Source organism: Periplaneta americana, chromosome 1 (assembly GCF_040183065.1).
Source record: "Periplaneta americana isolate PAMFEO1 chromosome 1, P.americana_PAMFEO1_priV1, whole genome shotgun sequence".
In the NCBI taxonomy this organism is placed as follows: Eukaryota; Metazoa; Arthropoda; class Insecta; order Blattodea; family Blattidae; genus Periplaneta; species Periplaneta americana.
The window spans coordinates 21,210,231-21,236,931 of record NC_091117.1 but is presented as its reverse complement, the minus strand read 5'-3'; the positions used below and the strand labels follow the sequence as shown (position 1 = coordinate 21,236,931).

The window sequence follows — 26,701 nt, the reverse complement described above, 5'->3', positions numbered from 1 at the left end:
CTGTGCTACGCTAGCAACATTTTGCGAAATTTCCGTACTGCCATCTCGTTCAAAGAAAAGAGAGCATAAACAATTTATTTCTTGAACCGGTAGTAATAACTGGTCCGTTGACATGTTCGCTCATAAGCCATTAACATATTGTTTTTTACGTTGTGCTCATTACAAACAATACAGCAGAACTAAAGCAGAACACACCGCCATGACACAACAGTGCACGATGTCATTCGTCTGCTAATTCCCGCCCTATACAAGAACCAATCAGATTCACTGATGGCGGCTGATGGAGACTGCCACCACCTCTGCAAGCTGATGGCACCGGTGCGACACCGGTGGAGCATCAGTGTCGCCATCGGTGACATTCGGAACACCGTGATGCCATCAGATTGCTCAGCGCTGAGATTCGGAATACGCTCAAAGCAACAAAAGAGATGTGGTTAAAGCAGCAGCGGTTGCGAAGCTTCAATAGCGATTTTCTGCTACTTTCAAGTTCGTTGCTTTGTCCCTTCTCGTTTCCCGGTGTATCTAAAATTTGTTATGCATTATTTTTAAACACAATGGGATGAAACTAATAGATGCCAGATGTAAGTTTCAAAAATTGGAAAATAAGAGATATACTAATGATTAGGTGATATTTCTTACTGAAAATGACCTATACAACTGATTATTAAAGCGCGAACCACCCTGTATTTTTTTATTTATTTTATTGGGTTATTTTACGACGCTGTATCAACATCTAGGTTATTTGGCGTCTGAATGAAATGAAGGTGATAATGACGGTGAAATGAGTCCGGGGTCCGGCACCGAAAGTTACCCAGCATTTGCTCGTATTGGGTTGAAGGAAAACCCCGGAAAAAACCTCAGCCAGGTAACTTGCCCCGACCGGGATTCGAACCCGGGCCACCTGGTTTCGCGGCCAGACGCGCTGACCGTTACTCCACAAGTGTGGACACCACCCTGTACACCGATAAATGAATCTCGTCTTGTTGGCGGGGACCCGTCAGTCACACGGCTCGGAAGTGTAAGTGCGTTATTGTAATGCGTTCTCTTCTCACGCGTGCGTGTGTGAAAGTGACCGGCCCGGTCGCCCCTCGTTTCTCCGTGACGGCACTCGGATCTGCCTCTAATTAAAGGTTTCCCCACCGATACCTTGGCCTTGCAGAGAGACCTTGTTTCAGCGTGAGGGGGTGGAGAAAGTGAAACTCCCCTCTACGTCCTCTGTCAGTGGGGTGGCCTATATAATTGCAACCTGTGCTCCGCGACTCAACAAGTGTGCCAGCTGCTGCCGCTCAAGAACGCCTGCCCGTCACGGAGGAGCAGAGGGAACCATGAGGAGCTGCAAGAGCCTTGTGGTCAGTGAACAGTGTTGTTACTCTGGTGTGTTACTTGGTGGACTAACTCGAACCCAGGACTATTGCGTCGCGGTGTAGTGGACGGTTATCGTGATTTCCTACTTCAATCCATGATTCGGGAATAATTATACACAGTGTTTCAGAATAACTAACCCTAATATTCAGATGTGATAGAAGGCACTCCCACCCCTTCTACTAATGAAGTTCAACCGTCCTCCACACAGATCCAAGACCGCATATACAGTAATAGTAGCCTTACCGTCACAGTACGTTCCAAAAATATGTTCGCGTTTTCCAATGACGAAAGAGCTTTCAATATTGTATCATTTTCGCACAGGTACTGTCGTCCATTTGCCAACGTCGCATTCCGGTTTTCCCCATCAGCTTCTATTCGCCTCTCTGTTAAGGCTAGTGGCTGGGCTGTCTTAGCTCTTTTCTGAGAACATTAATTTCTGTTAGGAATTGGACGTCTACGTAATATTATACCCATACAACTGTTTAAAATAACTTAAATAAAAGGGCCTCGTTAAGTAATTAACTGTCACGTGATTTCCCTCTTTTCTACGATTCTGCGACATAACCACTTGGACGGACAATAGATAGCATGTCTGAGTAATTTTATCTTTTCGGATCGACCAGAAGTGAAGATTGAATTTGCAGTACGTAAGGTACTCTTTTACAGTGTAGGTACTGAATTATTTCAACATGAGTTGCTAGTACGAAGGACGAAACTGGTAATTGGAATTACACACATTAGAACTGAAGCCTGTATCGAAATGAACGGCCACCATTTTCAAAAATGTGTTTAAATATCCATATTATGATTATTTTTCAATTTAACTTCATTCTCTATAGTGCAAGCTAATATGCTATAGACAGTATAATATACACTGCATAATGAATACTTCCACATGGACAGCTCAGTTCGTGAGTAAAAACACTCATTGTTAATACTGTACTTTATTCTGATTAAACAAAAACCTAATGAAAATTATCAAACTCAAAAGCGTGATTTTTCCTGGTTTACGTAAATGGATGAACTACTTTTCTTCCATTCTATACCTAGTAGAGTGATTTGTTTGAATATTACGCCATCGAACTCCAGTCGTGGAAGGGGGTAGCAACCGTTGATCCAAAGGTATAGCCAGGTTAATATCAGAAATGTTAGTAAAAATAAAATGATGTCACTGTATATATATATATATATATATATTCGTAGTAAAGTATTGTCCGCAAATGCTTCTGTATCGAGGTAATACCTTAAAAGCCAAAATTCTCCATCGACCTTCTTATCGTCCGTTACTATCTTTGATTTAAAGTTCTTCAGCTCTTCCCATTACCATGGAAACAATGTAAGTTGATTTGTTTCCGTGGTATGTCACAAAACTTTTGTCAAATCTGTATGTAAATCTCCAATCATTAAAATACATCGGTTTACAAATATTGTATTAGCAGACAAGTATATATCATAGCACCTAATGTATGAAATAAATAAATTTTAAATGTATTGAATGAATAAATTTGTAATTTGAAATCTGAAAAAATATATATATCTATAACCTTCAAGCCTAAATTAAAGCTGCTGAACTAAATTTCTTCTCTCTCGCGTCTTAGTAATATCTTAGTTGCATACAAAGTGGCGTTTGAGGCAATGTTAACACATTTCTCTGCCCCCTATCGGCAAATAAGTGCAACTAAATTCCTTGTAGGTACTGAAACCTCCGCTAATAGGGTTTTGACTCCGGAACGATGGGTTCAATTAATTAATTAATTAATATGGCATATGGATCAGCTTAAGGCAAAGTTAAAAAGGTTGTAATTTTGAACTTTTTTTTTTTGCAATATTATTTGACACATTTCTGAACACATCTGAAAAATAGGGAATAATTATTCAGAAACACCCTGAAAAATTAACCGAAATGAAAAAGTCTGTCATTTACCAGTTCGGTTTTCAGCTGTTTTTCCATTTTTAAATGCAATCCATAAGGTGTTGGCAACGGAAGGCTCAATATTAAAAAAAATATATACTAGTGGATAGAGTTCGACATGGAGACTCAAATACAATTTTATTATTGGTATATATCGGCCATTTAAAACTCTTTTAAATGTTAAATAAAACGTGGAAATACACAAATTCGAACCGAGAATGCCACACATAGTCTACTGCTCTACATCGTTACTCTTTCGGCTAAGCCTACTCCTGGCAAACTGACTGAAAATGAGTACTAGTCAATAATAATGACCAACAACACCATTTTTGAAACGTTATTTTTAATGTAAGACCACTTACACTTATGAGATAGCCATGTGTTTGAATCTTATCCTTCAAGCCCTACAAACTGGTATGACTTTCAATAAAATATTGTAATTCCTATTAGCGATCTTCATTTGTTAATTGGTATAGCATCTGCATTGAAAGGCCGATGGCTCGAACCCATGTCAAGGGAAGGAATTCTCTCTCTTTAGTGAAAACTTCCAGAACTGTTCTGTTAATTATCCAGTTTTCTATAAAATTATTAAATCGAGTAGAAAATCCTGTTCTTTCAGATGGAAGGTTGTCCACAAAAAACACGAGTAAACCTATACGAAATTTTAAAACATAAGGATTAAGACAATCAAGTTACCTTGTTAATTATTACATTACTAACAAAAGGAAGTCAGCTAGACGAGCAAGCAACGACGGTCATGAAATTTTTAATAAGTAATTACAGTAAACGAAATGTACACTATATAATTTAAAGAGACCTTGAAGTTCAAATTTATTGTAGTTAATTGTAAGATTGTTAATAGTAAGTGAAATTTTAAAGAACTCTAATTAATTGTAATAGCTACTAAGATTTTATGTAAAAATTAAACAATGACTGAAATTTTATATAACAATATATATATATATTTTTAGTAGGTTATTTTACGACGCTTTATCAACATCTTTCGTTATTTAGCGTCTGAATGAGATGAAGGTGATAATGCCGGTGAAATGAGTCCGGGGTCCAGCACCGAAAGTTACCCAGCATTTGCTCGTATTGGGTTGAGGGAAAGCCCCGGAAAAAACCTCAACCAGGTAACTTGCCCCGACCGGGAATCGAACCGGGCCACCTAGTTTCGCGGCCAGACGCGCTGACCGTTACTCCACAGGCGTGGACAACAATATAATTAATATACGTAATAATATGAGGAATGGTGTTGCTAATAATACCCGAGTTACAGTTCAACTAAAAAAAAAAACATATAACATTATTCAATGAAATTTAAATTTAATGCTTTTTTTAAATGTATTACATTCTGTTACTTACAGGATATTTATTATTAATCTGATAATTTGATTAACAGTTTACAATACATACATTTCTACGTTAAAAGTAGAGAATGAAGTACATTAATTTTAAAACAAAAAACTTGAAAAAATTAATCATTTAATTAGTTGCAGTTATGAAGAATGTTGAAATTTAAAATAATAACTGAGAGGTTTAGCAGTGATTAAAATTTTTAAGTAATTTAACAATAACAGATTTTAAATAATGAAACAATTTGATATTTGTAATGTTCTTTGAGATTTTATGCAATAATAACTGTATAATATCGTTGGTTTCAATAATATTTCAAATGTTAAAATGGGAATCTGGGTAATTTTTGGCATTTCAAACAAAAGATTATTAATAACGATTCACATTTTAAATAACATAGGCTAATTATGATGATTACAATTTTACATAATAATTTAATTATGTTTAAATAATAAGTTAGAGATCGACTCAACAAAAATAAATATACATCTTGATACCCACACCTACAGAGACATCAACACAGACATGAAAATACTGCACATCCAACCAAAAAGCCAGAAACTAAACACACTAGAACAATATGAAATATACAGATACACAAAAACACATCCAAATGAAATTCTCAACACACAACTCAATTTCATAACACACACAGTCTTTGACTCCACATTACACTACACAAACACACCCCCACAGGAAACAAAACAAAAGGCGCCAACACCAGCAACAACCAGTTCTGAAGAAGGCCAATAACAGGCCGAAACATGTTAACCAGGTACGGTAAAATTTAATACGAGAAAGAAATATAACACATTTTCCGAAAAAATAAATAAATAAACAATGGCATGAGTTTAATAATAGCCTAATTGAGATTTGTAACATTACTTAAGAAAATTATCTATATTTTCAATAGTTTCAATAATATTGAAATGTTAAACTGAACTTTTAATAATGATTCACATTTTAAATAATATTACACTTTTAATAATTATTCAAATTTTAAATAATAAGTAAGAGTGTAAGTACCGGTAACTATTCTGATTTATATAAATGAACGACAACTTAAAAAATTTCTGACATGATTTACTGCAACTGGAAGTTTTAAAACTGATAGAAATTTCATATAAAAGACGTATTGTACATAATGTATTGTTAACTTTCTGAAGACGATAAAATAAGAGGTTGAGAGGGAAATAAAAGAGGATCACAACAGTTGATTTGGCATCAATTTTATTGCGTTTTATTTTAGAATATTTAATAAAGTAAGTCATGTGTACTCGAAGACAAAAGTCTACTTTCCCATTAATTGAGCCTAAATATCATACAAGTGCAGCTCTTAAACATGGTGCTAGTTTCGGCCCAAGACTTTATAATAAAATTACAAACCATTTTCCAAATTTGAAATATTTTAAAATTGAAGCTTTTAAAAAAGAAATTTGTAAAATTATCCATGATATATAATATTAACAAATGTATTTTTTACCTTTTATTTCTGTCGACTATATTCATGTTTTTATTGAATATCACTGGCTTCTGTCGGATTGTCAATTCATATTAAATGTGTATTTTTCTCTCTTTTTCTCTTTCTTCTTTATTCTTTCTCTTGTGTTGTATTTATTGGTTTGAATTAAGTTACTTACTGTATTTAGTAAACTGTCCTTGTAAATTTTATGCTATATTATTGACTAAGACCACACCGTACACGAGCCTGGCTCTTACGGTAGTGGCTAGAAACGTTTTTGTTTTATAAATTTAATTTGCACTCACTAGCTAGTTAGTTAAATAAATAAATAAAATAAATAAATATTAAAAAAAAAACAAGCAGGATGCTAGAGATTTTTCAGATTCTCCTTGTAGGCATTAGCAAAACTTCATTCACTTCAAAAAGCGAAATGCTAATATTGGTTCTAAATGCTAAAATATAGATACTGTTGCTAAAACTTAATACTACTAGCAATTGCTTAGGTTTATTCACGTAACCCATTAAGTGATGCTCAGTTTTTCTGAAAATCGTAAACAAAATCCACATAAAGTACAGAAATTGAGATTCACTTTCCCTTTTGTGTAGGCGTTATTTCGCGGTGGGACAATAATAAAATTCGAGCAGTCACATCGGCGACATGTCATTACGAACTACGGACCGCATCGGACACGGTCTGGGGGTGTTACTGCATAACACAGTCTTCTTCACACAATGACGTGAGAGTTCTTTCACATGTTGAGTCACAGAGACTTTGATTGATCTACCAGCCTGTCCAGGTCGCCAAAACAAACTTCAACAACAATGTCCTCTCGTTACGTTACCCCATAATTCCCTGCAAATAAAAAACGTAGTACAGCCGCTCTCTTCAGTGCGACTCCATGATAACTTTCATTTACAGAGAATATTCGTGTTCTATTATCAGCATCTACTGTAACTGGCTGGGTCACTGACTGAGAGCAAACTGTCTACTGAAGGATACACTGGAAAGAATGTGAATGGAGAAATATACGGGGCAAGATATCAGACGTTAGTATTAAGATATTTGGCTCGTATGCGAAGACTAAGAGGAAAGTCGCCACTGCTCCAAACTTATCTTCACTACCACCACCAATAACACTGTATCACTACAGCCAACACCATATCAATCACTACCGCCACCACTACTGTATATTATGTCACTAATAAGACAATATCATTATCATATCACTACCACTTTCGGTCTAAGGCATCCCGCCTAGGACACGCGTTACGGAATGCGCGCTGGTTCGATTCCTCATGGAGGAAGAAATTTTCTCATGAAATTTCGGCCAGTGTATGGGACCGGTGCCCACCCAGCATCGTGGGGAGCTACGATAGGTAGCGAAATCACGGAAATTTTACTTGAAGCAAGTAAAGCGATCGGTTTGGAAGTAAATCCCGAAAAGACAAAGTATATGATTATGTCTCGTGACGGGAATATTGTACGAAATGGAAATATAAATATTGGAGATTTATCCTTCGAAGAGGTGGAAAAATTCAAATATCTTGGAGCAACAGTAACAAATATAAATGACACTCGGGAGGAAATTAAACGCAGAATAAATATGGGAAATGCGTGTTATTATTCGGTTGAGAAGCTCTTATCATCCAGTCTGCTCTCCAAAAATCTGAAAGTTAGAATTTATAAAACAGTTATATTACCGGTTCTTCTATATGGCTGTGAAACTTGGACTCTCACTCTGAGAGAGGAACATAGGTTAAGGGTGTTTGAGAATAAGGTGCTTAGGAAAATATTTGGGGCTAAGCGGGATGAAGTTACAGGAGAATGGAGAAAGTTACACAACACAGAACTGCACGCATTGTATTCTTCACCTGACATAATTAGGAACTTGAAATCCAGACGTTTGAGATGGGCAGGGCATGTAGCACGTATGGGCGAATCCAGAAATGCATATAGAGTGTTAGTTGGGAGACCGGAGGGAAAAAGACCTTTAGGGAGGCCGAGACGTAGATGGGAGGATAATATTAAAATGGATTTGAGGGAGGTGGGATATGATGATAGAGACTGGCTTAATCTTGCACAGGATAGGGACCGATGGCGGGCTTATGTGAGGGCGGCAATGAACCTTCGGGTTCCTTAAAAGCCATTTGTAAATTGTAAATTATTATTATTATTATTATTATTATTATTATTATTATTATTATTATTATTATTATCACTACCACATCAGAATTATTATTATTATTATTATTATTATTATTATTATTATTATTATTATTATTATCACTACCACATCAGATCAACAACACTCGGATCCTTACAAACACATTTTTTTCAACTTGTAGTTATTCGCCCCGATTCTAGAGTGTGACTCATAGGTGTCGTTAATGTCGAGAAGCTTTTCGTGTCTATTCAGCAACATACAAAGACAGATTTAAAGTAGAACTACGTGTTTCTCCTCAGTAAATATGAGAGTTATTTGAGAATTGATCATCACATAAAAATGCAACCCTCCCCTTTCTTCTTGTATTCCTCTTGTTCTCCCTGATTTGACTTGTTCTAGTATTTTCGTTGTAATGTCGCCGTTGTTCTTACAATCCCATTGGTCTTTGTTCTCCTCTGGTTCTTCTTGTCTTCCCCTTCTTGTTCTCCTCATCTTATTCTTTTTCCCATTGCATTTCTCTTTTTCTCGCTGCATTTTCTTTCTTCTTTCCTTGCATCCCCCCTGTTCTCCGTGTCTTCCTCTTGTTCTCCTTGTAATCCCCTTGTTCTCCTTGCATTTTCCTTCTTCACCTTGTATTCCCCTTCTTCTCCTTGTATTCCCCTTCTTCTCCTTGTATTCCCCTTCTTCTCCTTGTATTCCCCTTCTTCTCCTTGCATTCTCCTTGTTCTTTTTCTTGTTCTCCCTGTCTTTCCCCCATCCTCCATACCTTCGTCTCATTCTTATTGCATTTCTCTCGTTCACTTTGTATTCCCCTTGTTTTGTCTTCCACTTCCTCTCATTATATTCCCCTCGTTCTCCTTGTCTTGTCTAATATATACCATAGTAAAGCTATACATCTATCAACAGATGATCGTATCTACACGTAGTTCTACGTAGAGATATACAGCTTAGCAATGCTATGTAGCTATGGATATTTTAAAACATGATTACGATGAAATTTCTATATTAGTAAAGTAACGTTAATAAGGCATCAAAAATTAAAATCAAGTCATACGCAATCATCGTTTCTACATGAAATCGGAACTCCGGACCTGACAGCTCATCTCACCTCTGGCTGGTCAGATATGAGTCCCTGCTCGCTGGCAAGGCTGAGAACGTAGTCAGTGTATACACGATTGAGACGTCCGATCCGCCTCGTTAACGAGTATAATTATACTCCGCTAGAGCTTATCTGGGCATGAATAAGTCATTTCCCCACCCTGACAATGACTAACATTCATCTTTTGTCTGCTCTGTATGGTCATACACGAATGTATCGGTGTGTTTAACATTGTGAATTAATTATTATTACTGGATTTGAATTCATGTTTCCACCTAGTACCAAATTAAATACACACGTGTATTTATTTATATTTACTACTAGCCGTACCCGTGCGCTCCGCTGCACCTGTTAGAAATAAATATAAAGTAATTACATAATTAAAATAGGACGTTTGATCCAGGGAACATTCGTGTTTGATAGAAGGATAAATCGTTTAATAAGTTACTTAATTTAAATTGTACTTAAATAATTAAAATGCGGTCATTTTGGTCCAGAGAGCACTTATTTGGTGCAATGACAATTCCTTTAACATGTTTTTTAATTGTTATTACATGCAACCATAGTTTAATGAAGATTGACATATCATTTAGTTTTAATATGTATACCGGTACTTTATATTACTTGCTGTATGTTTCAGAAGTTACTGTAATAAAATTGTAGAATTATGTCCATCTAGAGAAACTACACTTTCCAATGGTGAAATAATAATTAAACAATTAATTAGCTTCCGATATTACTTCATACAAACACAGAAACATTCTCTTAGGCTATGTTTAATAGCTTTCGATTGTTGTTGTCCAAGGCCCCTTATAGACGAAGTCATTTGTTTTTATTTCAGTACAGCGCCTTAGATGGCGTTATTGTAATTTTAAAACTCATCTCATTAAATATCAGTCCTATCAAACTTTTGTATAGAATAAAACTTATCGGAAATGATTTTTAAAGAAACTTTTGTTATGTACCGGTAATATTTTTCATGAAAATCAATAATAAGCGAGATATTTCGATTTATTTAATTCAGCCCCCCCCTTATAACCCCCCCTTTTAAATTAAGTATTTTGAATGCCATCTAGCCCAAAATCTAAGTTACAACGAACGTAATTTATATTCCAATTTTCATATAAATCGGTTCAGCCATTATCGCGTGAAAAGGTAACAAACATCCAGACAGACAGACAGACAGACAGACAGACAGACAGACAGACATACAAACAAAAACTTCAAAAAAGCGATTTTCAGTTTCAGGATGGTTAATTATACATGTTAACATCAACTATTTTTGGAAAATCGAAAATTATCAGAAAAATTTTGGCTTCAGATTTATTATTAGTATAGATTTATTCGCCATTTTTTAAGAATTCATAAGCTAGATTTAAAACCACATGGAACGCAACGAAAGGAAAACAAGATTAAACACATTCAAATGAGGAGTAATATATGCACATATTTCCTAACTAGTGTTACTTAAAGCCATAATACATTGTAACAAGTTTCAGATTCATTCTCTGACTTGTTTGGACTTAAAATAAATATAATGATCCTGTAGTGAACATAAAATACAGCATATGTATCATATATACGTATTTGGCTTTGTTGATTTCATTTGTTATTCCTTATTTTACTGGTTTCATTTCTTTTGAATTGGGTTCATTATTATTTTCTTGTTGTACTCTATTAAAAATGTTACCCTTAAAGAGGCTGCACGGATCTACAGAAAGCACGCCCACTATTATCGATTCAATTTATTGTCTAGTTCTATACAATGGTACTGCGTACATTATCGAAAGAATTCATTCGAATTAGGTATCAGCAAGCCATCTATTTTTTTTAAATAAATTTATTTATTTTTGTATGCCTTAAAACAGAATTCCTGTCCCTATTCTACTGAAAACTACCTTAATAATAATAGGCATTGAATTGAATTGAATTTACGGGAAGAGGACACTATGGCCCAGCACTGCGACCTGTTACGATCTATTGCGCTAACTCTCAAGGTTGGCGCATTCCCAAACCCACACCGGCTGACTACACTAAGGTTCGCTGCGTACCCAGGTTTTGAGCAGGCAACACCCCTCGTCCCTAGGCCAGCCCCCTCCGTGCGTCACCAGCCGGTGTTCGTGGAATACTATGGAATGATGACGAAATGGAGAAATGGTGACGGAATGATGTAAATGTCTAATATGGGAAAAACGGGAGAACTCCGAGAAAAACCCCAACTGCGACCTTGTCCGCCATAAGTGTCACTATGAATTTTTCAATGAAAAACCCGGACTCGAATCCGGGCCGCCTGCGTTCCAATTAGAGGTCTGACCACTCAACCACCGCAGGGGTTAATAATAATAATAATAATAATAATAATAATAATAATAATAATAATAATAATACTAATAATAATAATAATAATAAATTAAATTATTCATAGTGTGTGTGTGTCAAAATAACAATATAGTTAAAAATATGCTTAGAGGCCTATATTAGGCACAGGGTCGTCTTAGTTCTTCTAAGTTAAATACACAATATGCCTCTCAGTTTTATTTTCCTCCCTGAAGAAGTCATGCTATAGATTTTGTCTCCATCCAGTGTCGAGAAGCGTAGACAACGTATTTCGTCAGAGACTACCCAGAGTGCACCACAGGCTGTGGGCCTACATTACAATCTACAAATTCCAGTAGGACCAATACGGAATCGAACCCGGGTTAGGAGCGTGGAAAGGCGATGTTCTAACAGTTCGACTATTGATCTGACAATCAAACTACAGATAACTATTTAGTTGCATTTTTTTCACTGTTTCCCCAACTATGAGGCGAATGTCCGATAATCGCATGTACAAAACCTCTGTATCATCTCATCAAAACACCATCTGGCTATCAACAACTCTATCGATACTAAATAATTTCGCAGTTGAATAACCGTTTCAAAGGATTCCATTTTTCGCTGTCTGCACTAATAACGACGTTTCTCTATGTCGCCGGACTTTTGTATCACTCTGTATATTATAAATAGAAACTATAAATCTAAATGAAAGTTTTAAATTGTGGCATTTACTAATACAACACAATATCTCTAGAGATAATTTACCAAACGAGAGAGCAACTCCCTGATGGTACAGGCCTGTAAATGCTCTTGGAACAGATAGTCTGCTCCAGGCGAGTATAAATCCTCGCTTGAGATGAAAATCCGTCCTGTACAGCAGATCGTGTTCCAACAAGGAAAGCAGGCCAGCGCCGCGCCGTGCTTCGAACGGATTCATCACGATTATTCAATTAGATGGGCACAGCCGACGCTGCCTCTCCTCTGGCTCCCCATTTACAAAACCCAGCAGCGCGGATACAGACACGGTGAGCAGCAACGTTTAATTAGGGCTTAAGGACCTTAATGAGAGTCCGACGCTATAAATACTACCAGACAATCTGCACCAACGCCTTCACACCCAATCAGCTGGCTAGAGAACACAAATTACTTCTCATTTATAGCCTACACTTCCTTCTGTGAATTGCTTTTGTTCGCATTGCTAATTTGTTTATCTCCATTAAAAAAAATTACATTACTTTTATTAATATCGGTCTATTAGATATCTTACTGATGATATGGTGTTGTTAGCAGAAGACAAAGTATATGATTATGTCTCGTGACCAGAATTGTACGAAATGGAAATATAAAAATTGAAAATTTATCCTTTGAAGAGGTGGAAAATTCAAATATATTGGAGCAACAGTAACAAAATAATATAAATGGCACTCGCGAGGAAATTAAACGCAGAATAAATATGGGAAATGTCTGTTATTATTCGGTTGAGAAGCTTTTGTCATCTAGTCTGCTGTCAAAAAACCTAAAAGTTAAAATTTATAAAACAGTTATATTACCGGTTGTTCTTTATGGTTGTGAAACTTGATCTCTCACTTTGAGAGCGGAACAGAGGTTAAGGGTGCTTGAGAATAAGATGCTTAGGAAAATATCTGGGGGTAAGTGGAATGAAGTTACAGGAGAATGGAGAAAGTTACACAACACATAACTGCATGCATTGTATTCTTCACCTGACATAATTAGGAACATTAAATCCAGACGTTTGAGATGAGCAGGGCATGTAGCATGTAAGGGCATATAGAGTGTTAGTTGGGAGGCCGGAGGGAATAAGACCTTTGGAGAGACCGAGACGTAGATGGGAGGATAATATTATAATGGATTTGAGAGAGGTGAGATATGATAGTAGAAACTAGATTAATCTTGTTCAGGATAGGGACCGATGGCGGGCTTATGTGCGGGCGGCAATGAACCTCAGGGTTCCTTAAAAGCCATAAGTAACTAAGTAAGTATGGTGTTAGTAGAAGAGTATACGATACACAGGGATATGCTACTGGAGCTAAATGGCAGCTGTGAACAGTATGGGATGGGGAACAAGACGAAAGAAAAATAAAGAAGGTAAACGTGCGAATTCGAATTGAGGCAACAGAACACGTGTATACCTTCAAATACTTGGGGTGTACTATAAGCAGTAACAGGAACTGCTGCCTGGAAGTCAAAAGGGGGATAGCAATGGCAAAGGAAGCTTTTAATAGAAAAAGAAGTCTCTTCTGCGAACCTCTGGAGAAAGAACAAGAAAGAGACTAGTGTAGTGCTTTGTGTGTAGTGTGGCAGTGTATGGGGCAGAAACATGAACATTACGACGGAGTGAAGAGAAGCGAATAGAAGCATTTGAAATGTGGATATGGAGAATAATGGAGAGTGTGAAGTTTGCTTCGAATTGACTGATCAACCCCTTACTCTCAAGATTTAGTCCACTTAGACTATGAATGAACTATTTCCGAAACTGTATTATATGTACAAGGTGTTTCAAAAAGAATGTAAATATTTCGTGTCGTGGTAGGGCAGAACATTTGAAGCCGTATGGGATAGGGAATGCATGTTGACGGAAGCTTCCTTTCAGAGCTAAGTTTTTAAATGTACTAACCTCTTCAGGTAGGTAAGTTGCTTGAAATTAATTAAAGACTCTTTTAATGCCTCGAAACTGTGCCCATGCGTCAAAAACATTATTAAAAAAAACTTCGCGGAGTGGTAGAGCAGGACTTCTGGAGCAGTTAGAGATGGGAAATACATGTTTACCAGGCACCAAAAGGGCCTTTAATTGCAAGAAAGCTGAAGCTGTGAAAGGCGGTTTCAGCGGACATGCTTTCCCTTACTCAAACGGCTCAAAATTTCAATGCCCTACTACTCAAAGAAGATTTTACAATCTTTTTCAAACACCCTGTGTATATACAGAGTGAACCGTGAGTAATGTCATTAATTTCAAAGGGTTATTGTGTGAGATATTTTAAAAAGAACATTTAAATACAATTTTGCTCGTTTTTGCTTCCTTTTCGAGATAAAAATTGTTTTATGTGAAACATTCCATAGCGTATTTTGCGAAAGCCATTGACTGAATTTCCAACATACTTAGTCAATTTAAGAGAGCAGTGTAATACGGTAATAAATTATTGAAAGAATTTTAGTTTCGTCCTTCAAATGTTAAGAAATTTGATCCGAACAATTGTAACTTTTCGTCCTGCAAAGGAGTTCTACAATGTTACATTTGTTCGGATGAAATTTCTGCACATTTAAACGACAAAACTAATATTCTTTCATTTATCATAATACAGCTCTCTCTTAAACTGGCTGAGTATATTGGAAATTCAGTCAATGGCTTCTCCAAAACAGATTGTGAAATGTTTCATATATAACAATTTGTATGTCGAAAAGGAAGCAAAAACGAGCAAAATTATTGTATTAATGTTTGAAATATCTCGAAGAATAACCCCCTCAAATTAATGACATTACTTACACACACATATATATATATGTATTGTAAAGACGTTTTGTTCGAATTAAGCAGTAATAAGGAATGTAGAAGAATGATTTGCAGACACAAAGGCAAGAAATTTCTTTCAAAGGGCTTACAATAATTGCTTTATGGCAGTAGGCTATATGAAGTTAAAATGTGATTGATTACCTATGTTGTTGCCTACGTAAAATATTGTTTCGATACGCAGAAACTTTTCCCATGTTAGGCTAACAACTTATCAAAGACACCTCGTAATTAAAAATCTTCAATTAGCTTCTACTAGTATTATCTTCATCTCTAATGTGTTCAGTCCTTTTACAGCCACGAATGCCTCAAGAGAATAATCATTATTCTTGCACTCTTATAATTAATCAGGAAGAAAACAGTGAAAGTAACGGCAAGGTTCACACATGAATCTTGTTTACACGACCCCCGCGGCCCTCGTAATGGATCTACCGGAAATGGAAGCAATTCAAGTGCGAAGACGGGAGGATTTCGTGCTTTATTGTATGGCACGGAGGTCGCAACCTCTAGTACAAGTTCATGAGCGCTAGAAAGTATATCACGGCTTCCAGATCGAAAGGGAAAGGCAACCAGACCTTACTCCCATCTCCATATTTATTGCGACGTTTCAAGTATTTGCTCAATGGGGTTTGGAGCACGTGCGAATAGAGAGAGAAGCGCTCATTAGCATGGTGGGTGACTTTCTCTGACCAATAAACCGGCCGAGGGTCGTACCGCGTGGAAAATAGAACATATAGACAATTGACAGTCGGGCTTGTAATTGAAGACGTGGATTGGGATTCCCTAGCTAAATACATGCTGTAGAAATGTACAATTGCATGCGAATTATAAATCTGCATCACATGCAAATGCTCTGCGTGAGAGTTGTATGCAGTGAACTTGTAATTTTCTTTTCTATTTCGCTGTATTGTAGTCTTCTATACTGTTTTCGCTATAAGAAAAATCCTAATGTAAACATAAGCACGTTGCATTTACCGGTAACTAACATTAAAAATGAACATACTAGTAACCAATTTAGGAACTGTGGCTTAAAATAATGGATACATTACGTTTTAATGGTTTCATAAATAAAAAATTATTCACAAAATTTAAGAAAATGTTAAAAAATAATAAAAATTACATTAAATTCTTATAATTATAAGCTTTGTTGTCACCAAAAATTCATTTCATTTTTTCGCAAAAGTTTGAGATGTCATGGAAAATTCACTTTTCCAAATGTTCCAGATGTTTCAATGGTTTCGAAGTCAGACATCAAAATGATTCTAAATAAGCCTACAGAACACGGCAAGATAAAGAGACAGCAAGCTTTCCTTTCTTTTGAAATAAATGTAAATCATTTCAATGTCCGTTAATAGACACTGTGGTGTCTCACTGTACCCTCCTGAATGGGAACAGTGAGATATTTGCACATGACGCAGGAAAATATAGTTCGTATTTGGAAACCACAATCTTGTATTATTTGAAAATAAAAAATTGAATTCTAGTTGTTAAATACGATGAAACATTTAACTTCATTCATATGTAAAACGCTATGTAGAAGAAAAACTACTTTAATATTTTGTTATGCACTATGAACGCGGATGAATACCAACAGTAATACCGAGGTAGTCTGTTCTTGTAACAAGCTGGCGTTAGTTGAGCTCGTAGTTGTTCACGTAAGCACGTGGTACTGAAGTATGGCTTCTGTATCCTCAACTGTCCATTGTAAAGACATAAGACTTAAAAATAATTTAATTGCAGTAATTATAAAGTAAATGTTTCCTAAGCAAACGAATGCATAGTAGTGAGGTTAGGCCTACTTGACGAGTAACGGGAAATGTTTAACATGAAACAGAATGTACAACAGTAGGCGGGAACACGTTCTGAGAATCTATGGCGCCAAACAGCGGCCAATGAAGCCTCACTTCAGTCACGTGCTATTGTTTACATTAGGATTTTTCTTACAGCGAAAAGATTATAGTGTGTTGTGCCGTGTCTCATATTCTCCACTTTATTTTTTGCTTTGCCAGTTAGAATCTTCTGCGGTAATTTAATCCCCACTGAAGTCTGATTAGTGTAATATGTAGCTAATCGGCGACGTATGCAATGGAGGAAGAAAGGAACTGACCACCCTACCCCATTATCCCCTGGTCTAGTTGCCTCATAAGTGGTGCCTTATTAATATCACTTGAGGGGTTCAGACCTATCTTCGGACAGTTGACTAAACAACAACAACAAACAAGCTATGTAAAGGATTAAATTTCAATAAACCCATTTGTAACAACAACAAACAAGTTTTTTGTTGACAAATGTTACAAAATAATGAAAAAAACAGCCCATTTTTGGGGGTTACGTATAAAAGGCGAATAAATATTCAGGCCCGTATTCATAGACATTCTTAGCGCGGGCTTCCGGTAGATGATCAGCGAACTAACGTTTTTCATATTCATAAACCAGTGTTAGCGATATGATACGATATGAATCCTTTACAAGTAATCAGTCGATAGCCGGGGCTAGTTTAGCACACTCGTAGCGCGGTCTAGCGAAATGTCTATGAATAGCACTCTCATTATTTAATTTGTTAGTCGTGAACATTGTAGTTGGGCTTTGCCTGTTATGTTCAACAACAAATGAATAAATAAAAATAAAAATACCTTGAGTATAGTGTATCTTGTAGGCCTACTTTGGATAATTTTTTTGTTTCTGATTTTTGCCTGTATCTAGCCCACTCAAACTGAAGTAGATTATAGAGAAAGCCGCTAGGTGGCTCTGATCACAATTCCAGTTTGATTTATTATAAAGTGTGAGTTCTGTGAGCGAAACAATTTTTTTGGTACCAAAGTAAATATTTCGTTCATTGTTATATCCGCAGTGCTTGGAAATAGTGACATAAGTCAGTTTCCACAAACCTTTTTTGTTAATTTATTGACAACTTACACTGGTTTATGTCGATTTGATTTTTTTCTGTATGAATTATTGTAATGGGAGAAATACTTGTGTATTTTTTTCCAAGCGAGCAGATGTTCCGTAAGTTGTCAATGAATTATCGAAAAAGGTTTGTGGAAACTGACTTATGAAGCACTGCAGATATATTTGGAAGGATATAAAATGGAGTTAGTATTTCAGCGGAATCAGTATTATTTTTGTTCATAATTTTTTGAGAAATACCTCGAGTAAGTCGTTCTTCTGTCATTGAGCTTATGGAAACCAAAAATTCATCTCAATAATCTACTTGGGAACTGGAATGGACAAGACATTTTGAATTTCTTATAATATAGAAACATAACGAATTTATTCTCTGACAACTCGATAGAATGAACGTTGTTTTTGCAACAAGGACTCCAAATTCTTGTAGCACATTCCACTTGCTTCTAACCAGATGTAGGCCTAACCTAAAGACAGGTGGTTGCTTGAATAATTTCGAATTACAAATTCAAGTGATTTGTAAGCATAATTAGTGGGCCTAATTGTTAAAATGTGGTGTCTGAAAGTTCAATTAATCTCAAATTCAATTAACTAAATTAATTAGTTATATCCGCAGGAAAGTGGACACTAAAGTTGACGAGTTGGCAACTCAAATTCTGCTTGACCGCCAAGTCACAACTTGACCGTCTCGACCATATCACACGGGGAAAGTCAAAGGAAAATCGAGTTGCTTCAAGCACTCGACTCCTGTAAACTATTCCCGTGTGAATTGCCCTGTAGAGTCACAGACATTGAAAGTGTTGTCGAATGAATAATGACCGGTTTGGCTTTACGAGTTGTCACGGACGTTACCGTACCAGTCTGTGCCTGCGTCCTGGATTATTGTACAATGCATTGCGACGTGTACATGGCGTGTACTTAGCGCATCTGAAGAACCAGGACGCAGTGTAACCAGCCAACAAATTTTTCACTAGATCTGGAAGGTTGTGGTCGTAATCTTGCGAGTGGATTTTCTGGAATTTATATATTTGATTATAGTTTTCTTAGAACTGAAAAAGCTTTGATCTGAGACTCTACTCTTGCTTGTGGAATTCTGAATAGGCCTACATGAAGACAGTAAGCACGTATTTGCACAAATTGCTATTTCTTTAGTCCTTGGCACTTTGTAATGCATTAGACTAAAATTTATTGTACTTTCACTATAACAAATTATTCAAGTAGGCTACTTTACTGGCTTAGAAAATGACAACTCGTACAAGTAACGTACAACTGAACAGATGTAGGACGGTTGCACCTCCGAATGATTAAATCGTTAGATTAACGTTTTAGTAATATCCTACATCAAATATAGATAGATAGGTCGGCCTTATAGGTTTCAAGTTAACAACTTTTGTCAGGTTTACTATGCTGCCATCTAGTTGTTACTTAAGGAGTGACGTCATAATTCCCATTTGAATTGCATTAGCGACTGTACTGCCATCTCGTGTTCGTTTATGGCGGACGGGTGGCGATCCTGGCGGTTGTTCTCTTCAAAGTGCAAACGATTTTAACATAGTGACTTATCTGTTACATAATATATTATATGATCTAGGGTAATATCAAGAATTTTAAGTCAGTATTTCAAAGATGTATTTAAACCATTTGCTTGTTTCAACTTGTGTTTTATGTATATGTGCTGGTTAGTTTAGCGAAGTAGATAGATAGTTGTAGCTTCGTGAATAATTTAAAAAAATAGTTTAGTGAGATAAGTATTAATAACACAGTTCTATTCTATTAAATTCGTATCACATGCAGAAATTTATACTAATTACCTGGACAATAAAAATCTGACGTAAATCTAGCAAGTTTTCAACATCGGTTTGGCGGAACAAGCCCTGTGTGAATTGGCAACTCTGTTAGGACGGCTCATTCATACCGGAGAATCGCACTCAGTGAAGACATCCTGCTCGCCGGACCTTGGAAGCTTTTTTCTTGTAATTTAGAACTTCTTCTTACGGAAATGTTTCCGATTTTATGCAATGTCTGTAACTCATACAATTCTAGGACTCTTTCCCTTTTAATGTAATGACATGCTCTTTTGCGTCGTCATATATTAACACGAGGAAATAACGTTTTTGCATACACATATTGTCTTCCTTTGTGTAGCAACAAAATTTTCTCCAAAGGAAAAAAAAAATTGTGCCCTGAAGGTGACAGTTTCTCTTCATACATTTTAGGCGCTTCGCAAGAATACTGTGACCAATGACATTTCTGTTCACAGTTTAAGTTTTCGAAGTACAAGACATACCGGTACCGTTACTGGAATAATATTGTAAACCCAAGTTAAAACTCGTTTTACGTTTTGCATGCAAAACAGTCCCGTCCTGTAGTCACATAATTTAAGATGTCCTGCTTTTAGCAATGATAGGGAATGAGAGCTGAATCAAGTCCTCATAGTAATAATAATAATAATAATCCGAGGCACGACAGCCCATGAAGGACCATGACCGACCAGCCGGTTGCTGACCTCACGTCCACAGGTGGACGATCATCCAACCAGAATGGAGGTATCGTGTAATTAGCATTATGATCTCCCCAGCCGTTAGAGCTGGCTTTCGTAACCGTATTTCGTTACCTATCATAGCTTCCCAAGTGTATCACGATGCTGATTGGGCACCTGTCCCATACACTGGCCGAAATTTCATGAGAAAATTTCTTCCTCTATGAGGACTCGAACCAGCGCGCATTCCGTAAAGTGAGTCCTAACCAGGATGCCTTAGACCACGATGCCACGGCGCGGGACTTCTAGTCCTCATAGGGGAACAAATTCTCTCACGGGATGTCGGCCAGAATGGGTGTCCAGTAGAGGTGAACAACGATCGAGAAAGCAAGACTAACAGCGCCCGCAAAGCCGAAAACCCGCACGACAATGTTCTATAGCCTACGTCGTGTCGTTGGCTTAAAGACTGCTTGTGCGTGTTTCGAGACGCCTAGATTGATCACTCCCGAAGTCCCGAACGTCAAGCAGCCTTAAATCTTCACAGTCGTTCAAACCTGACTGAACTTTTATCTACTTTGGCAACTGTTATATATGTATAAACAATCAAGTAGCCTATTTGAAACATCATCTCTACCTTTCAGTGTATAATAATCCTTTCCCCAGTCTTTATTTAATTACTAGACCCTTATTAAAAGGCTAGGAATTTTCTTTTCATATGTTTGAGATCAAGTGTGCAATCTCAAGTAAAAAGATATTAATGTTATGTTTTATGTTTCTTAGAAATACAATTCGTTTGAGAATTTTTTTTTCTATTTATATAACCATAGGTAATATCAGAGGCCTATAATAGAACCAGAACATTTTGATAACTAAAGTACTGTTTGATTTGTCTTTCTGTCTCATTTAAACATTTATAATGTTATTTATTTCAATGATGTATGTTATTCAAAGTTACGATATCTTTCCACGCCGACCAAATGCTACTTCGAGAATGATGAGCGAGACTCGAAGCGCACGAGAATGACGAGACGAGATTCGAAAGACAAATGCAACGAACACAGCGAGCGAGAGCGACAGTTAGTTTTGTTCATCTCTAATGTCCAGAATCGTGAGGAATTTACAGGAGCACAATGGGTAGCCAAATTCGGTTCAGAAAACCAGCTATAACAATAGGGGAGGTTGGTATAGTCGTGCTTATCACACGTTACTTTCGTACCTCTTCTGAGGGATCTGGACGCGAGACAAGCATTCGGCTGCACAGCCTTCATCCTCCAAGGGGTTGTTTAGTCACGGATTCAATTTTAAAGCTACAATAAACATTTATATTGGTATGATGCTGCCAAGAAGTCAAAAGAAGGCTAGCAAAGGCACAGGAAGATTTTGATATAAAAAGGAGCATCTTCTGCGGACCTCTGGAAAAAGAACCCAGGAAGAGACTAGTGAAGTGCTTCCTGAGGAATGTGGTATTATATGGAGTCGAAACATGGACATCCCGCCTAGGAAACGCGTTACGGAATGCGCGCTGGTTCGAGCCCTCATGGGGGAAGAAATTTTCTCATGAAATTTCGGCAAGTGTATGGGACCGGTGCCCACCCAGCATCGTGATGCACTTGGGGAGCTACGATAGGTAGCAAAAATCCGGATTCGCAAACCAGCTAGAACGGCTGGTGGGATCATCGTGCTAACCACACGATACCTCCATTCTGGTTGGATGATCGTCGACCTCTGCTTCGGCACGTAGACGTGAGGCCAGCAGCCGGCTGGTCGGTCTTGGCCCTGAAAAGGGCTGTAGCGCCATGAATTTACTTTTTTTTTTTAAAGAAACATGGACATTGCGACGAAGTAAAGAGAAACGACTAGAAGCATTTGAAATGTCGATATGGGCTATTCCATCTCAAATCGACCGAAATATAGAAAAAATTGGCCTTGCAATTTTTAAGTATAATGAAACTTTTTCTGTCCGTTGACAATTGTGATACAATGCTTTGTGCAAAGTTTGAGGCATCAGAACTTCATAGTGTTTAAATTAAAGATATTTAAATGTATCGTATTTTCAAAAAATTAGCAACTTTAAACTGTTGTGGCTCCGAAACCCTTTCACCCAATGGTCAAAATCATGGTTTATTTTGATGCTGAGAAGTTAAAGTTTATATTGACATGTAAAGAGTTTTTCTCACTTTTTTTGGAAATGGAGAAATTTAGATTTCTCTTCATTAAGACGCCTTTGCCCACGAAAAAAAATATTTTTAAAATACATGGTTAGATTCCGCATTGAAAGTACAAATAAACACATATTTTTTACTGGTGCACCGTTGATAAGAAAGTACTGAAAATATCAAATAAAGAAAATAAATAGTAAGCACGTGAACTAACCAGCTGACTGAGGCGGGAGCTAGCCGAGACAAGCAAGGCCAGGAGACATAAACACGTGATGTTTCGTCTAGTAGCGCATAGCTGGGCTAGCTTTATCACAAGTTTTCATAAACACAGGAGTAAAATGACGCCCAACGCTCGCTTATCTTCAGCTGTCGACCAGTGCGTGCGGTACTGCGCCGTTCAATTCTAGGCGTGTGAAAATAATTTATTTAATACCCTCGAAACGTATTGCCAAGCCACTAAGCAAACAATGCCGAATCCCTCTTAATAATGCAAGGTTTTTTCTCAATATTTTTTACATTTTTACAAATGGGCAAAAAGGCTAAAATTAAGTAAAATCAGATTATCTGTCTCTCTGTGTACAATAAAAATAAGGATTACTTCTTATCATAACCCACCAAATGCCAGCTTCAAAATGAGCTCCCGTTCAATGTTCTGCAGTAAATGGTTCCAGAGTTCTGAGCACTGAAAGAGGCTTGTTTTTATAAAATACGCTAAATTTGTCGCTCAATAGTACGAAAACCGTTTGACTTTCGATAGTATATTTTTGAAAATGCACTCTCCTCAGCACCTTGTATAAATAGGGAAAAAATTAGAGTATTAAAAAAATGCGAGGTTTTTTACTGATCGATTTCATATGGAATAGCCCATATGGAGAAGAATGGAGCGTATGAAATTGGCACACAAAATAAATTAATACAAGAATTTAGAGTCGCCTTTCTTCCAGATGGGTCAGGGCGTGTGAAACCTGCTCAGTTTTTGTCACGCAGCGTTTGTATGATTCGATTCTATGCGCATCCCACTGTCACTTTCTAACGTGACCAGTTGTGGAGACGAAAGTGAGCTCGACCAGCGCTCAGGAAGGCAGGTCATGTCCTGCACATTATTACTTCACACCTAAGAAATCATTTTCAAGCATTACTCTGCATACAGAAATAAGCAATGTCATTAAGATGACTCATACTTTCTCGCTACCTACATAACCACATTCTTATATTTTACCTTTCTCGACAGGCATGTCCAGTAACAATTGCCAAATAAATATTATTATTAGTTATGACACAATAACTGAAATAATTACTTAAATCCTTATGCACAGACTCGCAAATTCATATTATAAAATGCCAGACCCGGCAGCAAAATTAGTCCCTTCATTAGAGTTCGATTGAGTCATTTTGTACTTTGTTTATGCTATATTATATTATTGTTCTCAGGCTTTGATCTTATCCGGCGTACACAATGTGAGGGAATAAGTTTTGTTTAGCAGTAACGAAATTAAGCAGGCGCGCTGTAGTTTTGATTCGCGTATATTTGAAAAATATACAGGGAGTCCGAAAATTCCCACATCATAAACAAAGAATGTGTTTTACATTCAATTTCTTTTTCCATTGGCCTAGTTGCGGAAGTCCCATCGAATGGACTCCACGCTCGCCTGACTTTAATCACTGAACTTTGCTTATCTGAGATAATGTTATATCGTGGGTCTACCGCGTCAAGATTGGAAACATGAAACCTGTACGTCAAAGAATCTGCACCTTATTACCTGGCTTTGTGGCCCGTATTTTAAACAACTTAGGGTTTCGCCTCCAATCGTGTGTGAAGCTTGATGGAGCACACGTATCATAACAATCGTAACACATAATGTGATTGGTTCTATGATCCGAGATTTTCCGGACACACTGTATATGTTAATCTGTATTATTATTATTATTATTATTATTATTATTATTATTATTATTATTATTTACAAATGGCTTTTAAGAAACCCGCAGGTTCATTGCCGCCCTCACATAAGCTCGCTATTGCTCCCTATCCTGTGCAAGATTAATCCAGTCTCTATCATCATATCCCACCTTCCTCAAATCCATTTTAATATTATCCTCGCATCTACAGCTCCAGAAAAATCGCTGTGACAGACACTAGCGATTTTGTCACATTGTGATTTTTATGTTCGGATGATTCCTGGCATTGTGAACCTTTCTCATCACGAGCCGACAGATGTTTATATTTATCGTTCTATTTCGAAATCCGGTTGGACTGTATGAGAATATTATTTTTGGCATCCGTTCTTCTGACATTTTCACTAAGTGTTCTCCTCATTTCATCTATTCTTTCTGTTAGACTAAATATTTGCAATTCATCCCTTATTTCTGTATTTCTCTTCTTATCTAGAATGGAGTAGTTTGTGAACGGTCTAAGCAATCTCATTTCGACAGCTTCAATTCTTCTCTTATCAGAATCCAGTTTTCAAATCCATAACACTGAACAACAAATTTTTACTTTTTGTCTTGATCTAAAATGAAATTAGGTGAATATTACTAATATGTGTGTTCTAAATCTGAATTTAAAATCCAAATTGCCTCATCACGTACCATTTTCCGGGGAAAGTGAATTGAATTTTTTATGAAAAACTTCTTTTCTTTTAATTTTTCAGTACTGCTAATAAAATTACAACACACTAGGTATTCAAAATGCCTCATGATACTCAAAAAATATGTACTGGATACAAAAATGATGTTACGTAGTTTAAAACACAAAAACACAACAACAATAAAAATATTTCATGTGTATAATGAGAAAAATCTCGGAATTTGAACTTGGCAATTAAAAGAACTTTCTGAATGACTTCCTTTTATAAGTAGATCCGGGACTGTCTTTTACAAGGAACCAACAATAGTCTGCAAACATGCTGGATGATGATCTTCCTTTATATCGCCTTTCCATTTCAGATATTTCTTGATGAAATCTTTCCCCATGCTCGTCCCTTACCGCTGCAAGGTTAGGAGGAAAGAAATCCAAATGAGAAAGTAAAAATGTATTTTGAGAGATATATTACACCCCATTTTCTCATATACACTTGACTTGGTTTCTATAAGTTCGATGTATTGTCTGCCCTAAAATTTGCAAGGAAATTTGATCAAACATCTTTGAAAGCGCGCCATGCTATTTTTTATGTAATGGAAAGTTTTTCCTAAAACAAAAAGTCAGCCATAATTTTGTGAATTTGTGGACTGATGAAAATGCCCTCTTTTAATTTCCCTTCACTCAAACTGATAACTTAAACTTTTCTTTCAAATACTGAAAACCATACCCTTGTTTGTTCATTACCTAGAGCTCACTTTAAACTGTTATGAAAATTACTGAATACCTGTTTATTTATTAGAACTACAAAAGGACATGCCAACAACCATAATAACCCGGAAATGGGTCATAAACTCATAAAATGCATTAATTTTATATTGGTTTACAACCCCAACCCGCACCAGGTGTTTCCTGGGGGAGCGCTTATCGAAAAGTGAAATCATAGTATATCTTAAAAACCTTACGTGATACGGAGAAAAGAGATGCATTTTCGGATTCAGCGCACACCAATCTATAAGAGACACATTATTTTAAGTCGGAGCAAAATTCTTGTTGTTCAGTGTAAGTGGAATTGCCATTGCTTTTTTAAATTTTAGCTGTCGTCTCTCTTGTCTTATTTCTGAACATTTATGTTAATGTCGTTTTTTGGCAGTATGAAACATTGATTCCTAAGTAACTGAAGTTGCTTACTTGTTCTACAGTTCTTCCATTTATCACAATTTTGCACCTGAGATGATTTTTGCCCTGAAATGCTAATACTTTAGTTTTGAAGGTTGAGATGTTCAAATTGTATTCTCATTTTGACTGTATCATTATCCATCTAAATTAAAACAGACGCTGGTACAGACACTCATTCTACCTCACTTCGATTATTGCGAC

General features: G+C 36.7%; 1 protein-coding gene across 1 annotated transcript in view; it reads left to right on the top strand.

Annotated features, from left to right (window-relative positions):
- Positions 1-1,193: 1,193 nt before the first annotated feature.
- The window catches only part of LOC138714013 (uncharacterized), a 42,954-nt gene continuing 17,446 nt past the window's right edge, over positions 1,194-26,701 (top strand). The window contains exon 1 of the mRNA XM_069846583.1: positions 1,194-1,349. Coding sequence (XP_069702684.1) covers positions 1,326-1,349 — 24 coding nt within the window. The 5' untranslated portion in view covers positions 1,194-1,325. The remainder of the gene's footprint in view (positions 1,350-26,701) is intronic.